Genomic DNA, 12377 nt, shown 5'->3' on the forward strand with positions numbered 1-12377 from the left:
CTCACTACATAATATATGTGCATTATCACCTGCATGCTACATTATTTGTCACAATGTCTTCATATAACATCATTTACATATTATGCTGTCTGAGTGCTGTATCATGCACACGGTATGCTGCATCAATTATACATTGTACTACCTGAAAACTGCATTCTTTATGTGTTATTATAAATCATTTATGAATTGCACTGCCTGCATGATGCAGTTATGACAGGTTTCACTGTGTGTATGTTGCATCATTTACATAGTGTATTAACTGCATACTGCATCATTGCCATGTTATCCTGTCTGCATGTTACATCATTTACATAATGTATTAACTGCATACTGCATCATTGTCATGTTATCCTGTCTGCATGTTACATCATTTACATGATGTATTAACTACATACTGCGTCATTGCCATGTTATCCTGTCTGCATGTTACATCATTTAGATAGTGTATTAACTGCATACTGCATCATTGCCATGTTATCCTGTTTGCATGTTACATCATTTCCATTTTGGGCTGCTGCCTTCATGTTGCTTGTTTACATAATGCACTGTTCAACAAGATGCATTATTTACATAGTGAGCTGCATCATATGCATGCTGGTCTACCTGCATACATTATCATTTACAGTACATACTGTGTTTCACTCCTCATGTGATGCACTATTCACATATTGCACTTATGATGTGCTGCATCATTTGCATATTTCACTGCCTGCTTTCTGCATTCATTACGTTAAGCATTGCCTTAATGTTGCATAATTTCCATGCTTTAGTGTGTCACTTAGATGTTATGCTGCACAAGTGCTGTATTGTTCAAACTGCAATGTCTGCATATTATAATTTTATATTATCTATATTTACTTTGCACCACAGAATTATTTCTACTACTCCAATAGTATGCTTTATACTATAATTCTGTGCCAACAATTGGATCTATAGTACTTATTTCTAATCTACTATACTTCTATTATTTGTATTCATGTATGCCAATGATAATACTCTATGCTTTGTTTGTGCTACATTTTCTGTATTTTTTGAAAGAGATATGCACATTTTTAAATACACTAATTGCTATTTTTTTCTGTGCTCTCTCCCTCTCTCAGGTTGTGGCTGAAGACATCCTTTGACCAGCCTACCTAACCAGCTAAATCAGTCCATCAGTTAATCAACCAAGCACTCAATCAATTGTTTAGATATTGTACTGCCAGCATGTTTCATTGATTACATTCTGCATTGTCTGTAGGCTGAGTCATTTGCATGATGTTGAGCTTCATCATTTGCATGTTGCATTTCCTGCATGCTGCATTGTTGCATATTACACCATTCCCTTATTGAATTGCTCACATGTTGTACTGCCAGCATGTTTCATTGATTACATTCTACACTGTCTGCAGGCTGAGTCATTTGCATGATGTCGAGCTTCATCTTTTACATGTTGCATTTCCTGCATGCTGCATTGTTGCATATTACACCATTCCCTTATTGAATTGTTCACATGTTGCACTGCCTTTAGACTGCATAATTTATGTGCTGTGCTTTCTGAAATATATAGCATTTGCATGTTGCAGTATCCAAATGTTGCATCACTTGTATGTAGTAATGGCTGCAAATTATACCATTTGCATGTACTTTCTGCTTGCTATGGTGTTTAGACATAAATTGTCTGTATGTGACACCAGTGACATGTACTTTATGAGTATTACATTATTTACATGTTTTAGTGCTCACATACTGTATAACCTATGTGTTATATTGTGCAGTTTGCATTACCTGCATGATGTGTTCTCTGAAAGATGCATGTATGCTACCAGGTCTGCACATTTTGACAGTGCATACAGCTCAGTTTGCACGTTTGAAAGTGTGCTTATCACAGTCATGTGACACAGAGGTGACTAGAGACCAAAGGATAGCACTGTGAACTATCATATTGTGCAGTGCTGTAGAAATCGTCAGGTAAATGCAATGACTAACATTTCCTGAAATCAGAACAAAATGATAGTGCCTGAAGTATATGGAAACTCTGAATAATGTATCATAATTGAAGTAAAAGTGGCACTTACCTCTCGCCATTGTTTTGTCTCAATTCCCTGTGTGTACAGAACACATACTGTAACAAAACAGAGAGTAAGAGGTAATGAGTTATAGCTTTGTGCATTGACATAAGAGACAATACAGCATTTCTGTGTGAGTGTATATGCATATAAATATGTGTGCATGGCCATTTCACAATAATCACACACCTAGACTGTAGCGTCATGGGAAAGAAAGTTAGTATAGACAGGTATGCACCACTTTTCAATAACACAGTCATACTCATTTTGCACACATAAGTTACAATGTTGCAATCAATGGAGCAACAGTTGGAATGTATAGTGAGCTTAGAAATATGTGTGTGTAACACAGGTAAGAAATGCATGGCTTGTGTACTCAGTGAGTCATGATAAAAGCAGAAGTAAAAAGCTGCTGATAATACAATATTAAGGTGGATAACCTGTAGTAGGCAATAGCTATACTTAGAGTAAAAATCGAAGAATTGGCAAGAAACAAAGCACACATTGCCTACACTGCAGATCAAAGATTGCACATCGTGAAGAGTAGTGAAACATAAAAGTGTGAAATAGGACATACGTCCACTTGTTTGTTTTTCACATAAGAAGTGAGTAATGAAACGGCAAGGCATTGACAATATTATACTACTGAATAGATGAAAATCCCTTTGCCCTGTGTCAGGCATATTTACAGAACAAAAATATCTGAAGGTCATAGGCCATTAATAAGGTGAATGGCCTACAGGCCTGTTCAGGGTGACAGACTTTGGGCTGAAGGAATGAGAAGAATGTAAAAGATAAAGACAGAAGTAAAGAGGTGAATAGGCAAATAAATCAGAAGAAAAATATTTACAAAGAATGTTCATAAGTTATTACTAGGCATGCCAAAGAATGTTCATAACTTATTACTAGGCATGCAGTCAAGATACCATAACAGAGCCGGATTCCCCATTACCCCAATACACTGTCTGGTTAAGTGACTTTGCTCAAGGTTACACGTATTGACCAATAAAGGCTGAAGAAATTGAGCCTGGCACCACAGGAAGTATCTCATTATCAAGTCATACCTTCAATCAGCTGCACTGTGTGGAATGAAGAAGAAAACCAGAAATTATTTGTATTTGTGTAACAATGCAGTTTGAAAATGTGTTTTGATTGTTCTGTGTGCCTAGTTAGTCTCACCCAAATTGGCATTATTAACTTCTACTGTCATTCTGAGGGACAGGTACAAAAGCAACTACCAGACTAGGATGTAGAGTGGGACATGATGCTCACACCCGGTTACTACAGATTGGGACTGGCATGGGCCGTGACGTGCAAGAGCACCGCGCACACATTATACACACAGTAATAGCAAAGGGTAGGGACACTGACCATGGTCCATACATGCATGCATGCAAAGCTCACAAACCATTGATAGCAACCCAACTCCAACCAACATGAAATACGCAGGTATGCAATGACATCAGACACACTCTAAGCATGCACTAAAACACAGACACAGTATGACACAGATCATCTTCCATGATGCCATTAAAACACAGTGATACAGGCCATCCTCCATGTACACATTAAACACAGTGATACAGGCCATCCTCCATGTACACATTAAACACAGTGATACAGGCCATCCTCCATGTACACATTAAACACAGTGATACAGGCCATCCTCCATGTACACATTAAACACAGTGATACAGGCCATCCTCCATGTACACATTAAACACAGTGATACAGGCCATCCTCCGTGTACACATTAAACACAGTGATACAGGCCATCCTCCGTGTACACATTAAACACAGTGATACAGGCCATCCTCCGTGTACACATTAAACACAGTGATACAGGCCATCCTCCGTGTACACATTAAACACAGTGATACAGGCCATCCTCCGTGTACACATTAAACACAGTGATACAGGCCATCCTCCGTGTACACATTAAACACAGTGATACAGGCCATCCTCCGTGTACACATTAAACACAGTGATACAGGCCATCCTCCGTGTACACATTAAACACAGTGATACAGGCCATCCTCCGTCTACACATTAAACACAGTGATACAGGCCATCCTCCATGTACACATTAAACACAGTGATACAGGCCATCCTCCATGTACACATTAAACACAGTGATACAGGTCATCCTCCGTGTACACATTAAACACAGTGATACAGGCCATCCTCCATGTACACATTAAACACAGTAATACAGGCCATCCTCTGTGTACACATTAAACACAGTGATACAGGCCATCCTCCACGTACACATTAAACACAGTTATACAGGCCATCCTCCGTATACACATTAAACACAATGATGCATGGCTCTGTAGCATACAGGGAAGGGATTTAACTGCATCTCTGGCAACTGGGGTTCAACTCACAGTCACTGGAAGACTGAGGTGGGAAAAGAGGGAATGGGAGTGAAGGGGGGCATGCCCACTCATCTCTCCTGGGGCAGGGGGTTGCGTGAATTTTGAAGCACACAGGGTAGTGCAATCTCATTGGTGGAGACAGGATGGACCACAGCTCATTGGGTGGGATAATCAGGGTGGGTTGGAGGAAATGCCCTTGTAGAAATGAGAAGATATTCTGTGTGCATAGATCCTTGCACAGTTCTCCCCACCCCAGCACATGATGGGAAGCACACAGGTTATAGATTGGGAGAAAAGCAGAAAACTTGAATCACCTGGATGACTTCTTAATGATGGCGACTCTGAATTAGCTCTCACTCAATGAGGAGAATGAATTGGATGATAGCCCAAGACAGAGTCAGAAGATCAGTAAGCAGAAGGCCAATAACATACAGAAACAAATCCTCCATGAACACATTACACATAGTGATACACTAGATACTTCATGCAAACTGTAAATGCACAGTGATAAAGACCATCCTCCAGGAATGCATTAATCATAGAGTGTTACAGACCATCCTCCATGAATGCATTAAACACACAATGATACAGACCATCCACCAAGAATACATTAAACATGCAGTGATACAGACCATCCTCCAATAATACATTAAACACACTGTGATACAGACCATCCTCCAAGAATGCATTAAACACAGAGTGATACAGACCATTATCCAAGAATGCATTAAATACAGTGATACAGACTATCCTCCAAGAATGCATTAAAAACACTGTTGTATGGATCATCCACAAGAATGTGTTGAACACAGAGTGATACAGAGCATGCTCCATGCAAACATTAAAAGAATATTAATGCACACCATCATCTATGTACACATTACACACATACTGTACACACTATCCATCATTTGTGTATTAAACACATAGTGCAGGGACAATTTCCAAGCATGCATTAAGTATCCACAGCAATGACACCAGCCACAGTGTGTGTGCACATTAAGCACCCTGTGCAATGGTACAGATGATATTTCTTGCTTGCATTAAACTTACTGTGCAATGACAATAGAAATACTCCACTCATGCACTTGGTTTACACAGCAGTGGCAATAATCTTACAAGCCATAATAGTCTCCATAGTCTATCCCTGTGGTAAGAACAGCCACACTGTAAGTATACATTAAACATGGAGCCACATGCCTCCACTGTCACCCTTCTTCCTCCTCTCTTCTCTCATGCATCCCACATTCTATGCCTTTAGTTTCCACCTCTAGTCAGGTGGCACTAGTCTAAGCTATGTTGTCACCCACCTCCACCCAAGGAAAGAAGGGTCCCCACAGGCTGTAGCCTCCTGGATTGACTCTGAGATAAGCTATATCACTGAATTCCAAGCATGTGCATGCATGTGGTCCTTTTTACTATCCACACAACATACTATATGGCAGTTAGAAAAGTTTTCATATCTAAATATTGATGAGAAGCAGACAGACAAATGTGCTGTAACATCATTGTACCACGTTGTACCAATCACATGCATACACTTTCACACAGCTGCCTAGCTTTATCTTTTTTATGTGATGCATAGTGCTCTTGTAGGGATAAGTGCATTCTCTATGCCTGAGTCAGTAAGCAGGAATACATTATGAAGCTGGTTCTTAAAAATAATGTTTTTTTTCTTAAAACTTCACCTAAAGCATGTCCCACTGTGGCCATACTGACCTTCAGCATTGTTGCAGAATGCTAACAAGAGGTCCAGGTCCAAACATGACCCTAGTGCCCACTACTGCAGTGGGATCCCAAACCTTTTGCTGTAGAGTATAATGCACTGTTATTGTCATATTTTAATATATATTCCACAGTCCCTCAGTTTTTAAGTTGTAACCTCCATTTCATCCTCTACTACTGACTCAGTGTCTTCAACACCCTTACATGTTTCTTCTAAGACTGCTGTGGGTGTCTATGGACACTAAGGGGGCAGAAATGTTGGGCCTATCATCTGTAACCTGAAACAAAAGGGGAGTTTACTTAGCGCTTCAAACTGAAATTAATCCTCATGATATAGGGCACACTATGATGGTGAGTAGAGGTAATGTGTGTGTGTATTTCTGCAACCAAGCTTCTAGAGTTTCCACCTCAATCTAAGCAAAACCACTCTCCCACAATTTAATGCTAGAAGACAATACCAGATGGCAGCATTTATGTCTCTAAGACGGGTAAGTTAACAGTTGGCTGTTCAAACCCCCCAACCAGTGATACAGTGCAAAGGTGACAAATCACACACACACACACACACACACACACACACACACACACACACACACACACACACACACACGTCTGTCAGTAGGATGGGTGAGTCAGCAGTCGGCTCTTCAAACACCTTCTTATCCAGTTCATGGTGACATATCAAAGCTGGGTCAGATCTGGGTCACTGACTGCACAGCTGGAAGCAAAGCTCAGTGGTAAGCAAACCTTAACTGTCAGAACTAGCCAAACTCTAAAACTTTGACATTAAAACATCTCCCACTATACAACTTATAATTAAGAAAAGTAAACCATGAGCCACAATTTTAATATTAGGAGATATGACTACACTCCATCACAATGGTGTAGCAGTTAATACAGTTGCCTCACAGCAAGAGGTCCTCCAGTTCAATTCTCATCTGGGGTGCCTTTTGTGCAGTGTCTGAAATGTCCTCCCTGCATTTGTATGGGTTTCCTCCAGGTACTCCAGTTTCCTCCCACATCCCAAAGACATGTATCTGGGACATTTCTCCCTGGGCCCCTGCTGAAAATAGGCTCTGTCCTAGTTGGACTTTCCAAGTCAACAAATGTTAAATAACTAAATAAATAAAATAAATTTTTGTCCTATCACAAAATAAAAACATTACAACTAGAAATGATCAACATTAAATTCAGATCATAAAACAGAAACGACGTTCAGCTCCTCACCCTCTAGGCAGAACATTTTATATCAAAAACCCTTCTGAATTCTACAAATTATATGCTGCATTCTTCTCTTCAGAGTACGATGTTCAGGGAACACCAATGCACTAAAATTCAGAGTGATTCCAGCTTATCAGGCCAGCATACACATAGGAACACAACAATAACTGTCTCTTCAATGTAAAAAACCCTCCCATTCATGAAGTCAGTGAAACTGGATAGTTTGAATGCAGTGGCAGAGGTGCAGCAGGTAGCATGCTGACTTTGGTGCAGAAGTCTGTGGGTTCTATTCCCACACCAGGTACATCAATTACTAATAGTGCAGTTAACGTTACAAAGTGGCTCATACCAAGAGGTCACTGAGTTAAGGCTAACTCTATGAACTGTTCTACACCAAGGTCACCAAGTTAATTGTAGAAAATGGCTCAAACTCAGAGGTCACTGACCTGTACCAGACTCACTGATCACCAGGTTAATTCTGTTCAATTACTCACAATTTAGAGAATAACATGTTAACTTTACAACCTCTTTCAAACTCACAGGTCACTGTATTAACCCTACAAACTGCATCAAACCCAGAGGTCATCAGGTTATATAGGTAAACTATACCAAGTCAGTCTGTCACTAGGTAAACACAACAAAATGTAGGAGACTCAAGGTCTGCAGGTTAACTGCATGAAGTCCAGTGTGAAAGAGGAACGCAATAGCACCTCACTGATCAAATGACCATGCTGTAAACTGAAGTACCGCACTGATGGACTGACCGTGCAGTAAACTGAAGTACTGCACTGATGAACTGACCATGCTGTAAACTGAAGTACCACACTCATCGACTGACTGTGCTGCAAATTGAAGTACCTTACTAGTCGACTGACCATGCTGTAATCTGAAGAACCTCCCTGATGGACTGACCGTGCTGTAAACTGAATTATCTCACTCATCGACTGACTGTGCTGTAAACTGAAATACCTCACTGGTTGACTGACCATGCTGTAATCTGAAGTACCTCACTGATGGACTGACTGTGCTGTAAACTGAAGTACCTCACTCATCAACTGACAGTACTGTAAACTGAAGTACCGCACTGATGGACTGATCATGCTATAAATGGAAGTACCGCACTGATAGACTGACCATGCTGTAAACTGAAGTACCGCACTGATGGACTGACCGTGCTCTAAACTGAAGTACCTCACTTATCGACTGACCGTGCTGTAAACTGAAGTACCTCACTGATAGACTGACCGTGCTATAAAATTAAGTACCTCACTGATGGACTGACCGTGCTGTAATCTGAAGTACCTCACTGATGGACTGACCATGCTGTAAACTGAAGTACCGCATTGATCAACTGACCATGCTGTAAAGTGAAGTACCTCACTGATGGACTAACTGTGCTGTAAACTGAAGTACCTCACTCATCGACTGACAGTACTGTAAACTGAATTATCTCACTCATCGACTGACCGTGCTGTAAACTGAAGTACCTCACTCATCGACTGACAGTGCTGTAAACTGAAGTACCACACTGATCAACTGACCATGCTGTAAACTAAAGTACCTCACTGATAGACTGACCATGCTATAAAATGAAGTACCTCACTGATGGACTGACCGTGCTGTAAACTGAAGTAACTCACTCATTGACTGACAGTGCTGTAAACTGAAGTACCGCATTGATCAACTGACCATGCTATAAAGTGAAGTACCTCACTGATAGACTGACCATGCTATAAAATGAAGTATCTCACTGATGGACTGACCGTGCTGTAAACTGAAGAACCACACTCATTGACTGACCGTGCTGTAAACTGAAGAACCACACTCATTGACTGACCGTGCTGTAAACTGAAGAACCACACTGATAGACTGACCATGCTATAAAATGAAGTATCTCACTGGTTGACTGACCATGCTGTAATCTGAAGTACCTCACTGATGGAATGACCATGCTGTAAACTGAAGTAACTCACTCATTGACTGACAGTGCTGTAATCTGAAGTACCTCACTGATGGACTGACCGTGCTGTAAACTGAAGTAACTCACTCATTGACTGACAGTGCTGTAAACTGAAGTACCGCATTGATCAACTGACCATGCTGTAAAGTGAAGTACCTCACTGATGGACTAACTGTGCTGTAAACTGAAGTACCTCACTCATCGATTGACAGTACTGTAAACTGAAGTACCTCACTGGTCAACTGATCATGCTGTAATCTGAAGTACTTCACTGATGGACTGACCATGCTGTAAACTGAAGTACCTCACTCATCGACTGACCGTGGTGTAAACTGAAGTACCTTACTGATCGACTGACTGTGCTGTAATCTGAAGGACCTCACTGATGGACTGATCATGCTGTAAAGTGAGGTACCACGCTCATCGACTGACCATGCTGTAATCTGAAGTACCTCACTGATGGACTGACCATGCTGTAAAGTGAAGTACCACATTCATCGACTGACTGCTGTAAACTGAAGAACCCCACTCATCGACTGTAATCTGAAGTACCTCTCTGATGAACTGACCGTGCTGTAATCTGAAGTACCTCTCTGATGAACTGACCATGCTGTAAACTGAAGTACCTCACTGATCGACTGACCATGCTGTAAACTGAAGTACCGGACACATCGGCTGACTATGCTGTAAACTGAAGAACCCCACTCATCGACTGTAATCTGAAGTACCTCTCTGATGAACTGACCATGCTGTAAAATGAAGTACCTCACTGATCGACTGACCATGCTGTAAACTGAAGTACCAGATGCATCGACTGACTGTGCTGTAAATTGAAGTGTACCACAACTTATGGACAGACATTAGCAGAGGTATAAGAATATGGTTCACATGAGTTGAATAGTAAATGAATCCCTACAGATCCAATGGCTCAAGAATAATCACTGTTATACAAAAAGAAGCTTGCATCTAGACAGAATAGTGACAAAAAGTCTGGCCTACTTTTTTCATTTTTACAGTAACACATTTTAAGAGGTTTCCACATTTCCTAGGATCATAGGAGTTACAAGGCATCTTAGTCATGACAACATTTCTGCCTGTCCAGTTTCCTTCCTTAAGCCTTGTCCCCTTTTTCAAGAAGAGCCAGACCAGTCATATCAGAGATGAATTTATGAATGCCCATCCAGTTGTCCAGCTCCTTTAAAAGGCAAACCGTGTGTCACACTGTTTAACATGCAGAGGAAGTTTGTTCCAGGGAAGGGCTAGGTGCTGTGGGACAAATCTATCCGTCCATCTTGTCTTATTTATTTGTTGGAGTAGGTTTCATTTTCTAGCCTTAACTGTGGGATTCCTTACAGATAGAGTAACTCTATAATCTGCATCAAATTGAGAAGTCTGTAGGATAACTCTACAGCATGAATTAGTAAACAAGGCACAGATTGCCACTAAGGAGTCTATATGACATTGAGTATAGAAATAAAGCTTCAAGTCTTTCTTGGCATCTCAAGACTTTTAAATTCAAGATCATTTTAGTTACAAAGCTCTGAGATCATATGCTTAGTAAGGTACATCCCAAAGGGGGCATCTTACATAATGATTGATCTAATCAGTGCAGGGTACGTTTGCTGAATGGATAAAATGAATGGTCAAAAACTCTTTTCATTCTCAACCTAAAACCAAATGTCAAGGAATTAAGTGTAACTTTGACCACTAAATGGGAAATCAGAACTTCACCCTGAGTCTGACCCTCATGTCCCTTATAGACAAGAATCAGATAGCAATGCCCAAATAAATGCCACCCCCCACACACACACACACAGAACTTGAGAAACTTCTTAACTAACATACCCCCTCCTAATAAATCCCCATGGTACTTAGGGACACAATTGGTTCTGATTGCTTGGCTAAGCTTACAAAGACCCTGGTGGTTGTTAGCCTTGCATATAACTATGAGCCCGTGAGCCTATTTACATAACAGAAGATTTCACAGAAAGTTTCATGTTTGCAAATAAAACAGCAACATATTCTAAGCAGAACACAGTGGCCCAAAGATATGAGGGGATGTTTACAGAGCTCCATTTGCAGTTGTAAGACACCAGGTAATCACAGAGCAATATGAATATCCATGCTCAGAATAATTGATCTAACCAGGCAGCAAAGTAATCCAAAAGAAACACTGAGATCTTAACCTTTGTTTCAGTTACAGAGCTCTGAGGTCATATGCGTAGTAAGGTACATCCCAAAGGGGGCTAGGCTAACACTCACAATTATACTCTCAACTACTCTCATCTCAACCTACCTTCTTACCTCCTTTGAAAAACCACACTGTCTCCATCATAACCATTCTCACAAACTAACTGCAATCTACACACAAATATCCTTCAATAGACATTCTAACATTACTTCCACTTCCAGTTACCTACTACCCAAATACCACAGACTCTCCCACATTAAACATAACCTAAACTCAGAAAAAAAATTGAAAATCATTACCTACCTTGGCAACTATCCAGTAACAAAACTAAATAATCCCTCCTCAAAAGATAGTGATGTCCACCCCAACCCTGGCCCTACCAACCCTACAATCCAAACAACTCACCCTAAACTCAATAGTTCTCTCCTAATAGGGCATCTAAATATCCAAAGCATCAATAATAAAATAGCTCACCTTCATGCCCTCCTAGATATTCACTCCTTTGATATTGTCTGTCTTAATGAGACTTGGTTGAAACCAGAAACCAAAGATAATGAAATTATTCTCCAGGGCTATAATATAGTTAGACAAGACAGAACAAAATGTAAAGGTGGTGGAGTAGCAATTCTATTTAAAAATGGACTTCATATCTCTACCTTACCATCTAATCCAACCCAGGATAGCAACGCAGAAGTCCTCATTACTAAGCTTCAAATCAATGCAAAAAAATCTTTATACATTATCTGCATTCACATACCACCCTAAAACTATATCACTACAATAGAGGATTTACTCTGCTGGGTGTCTTCTATCTACCCCCAAGAAACAATAATACTAGGTGACTTTAATATGGA

At 40.4% G+C, this 12377-nt stretch overlaps 1 protein-coding gene across 1 annotated transcript in view; it reads right to left on the reverse strand.

Annotated features, from left to right (window-relative positions):
• The window catches only part of LOC122806230 (copine-8-like), a 4689459-nt gene that overhangs the window by 3661146 nt on the left and 1015936 nt on the right, over nt 1-12377 (reverse strand). Inside the window, exon 3 of the mRNA XM_044076480.1 lies at nt 2058-2104. Within this exon, the coding sequence (XP_043932415.1) occupies nt 2058-2104 (47 nt within the window). The remainder of the gene's footprint in view (nt 1-2057; nt 2105-12377) is intronic.

This window comes from Protopterus annectens, chromosome 7.part0, assembly GCF_019279795.1.
Source record: "Protopterus annectens isolate FY-2018-M chromosome 7.part0, PAN1.0, whole genome shotgun sequence".
Classification (NCBI taxonomy): Eukaryota; Metazoa; Chordata; order Ceratodontiformes; family Protopteridae; genus Protopterus; species Protopterus annectens.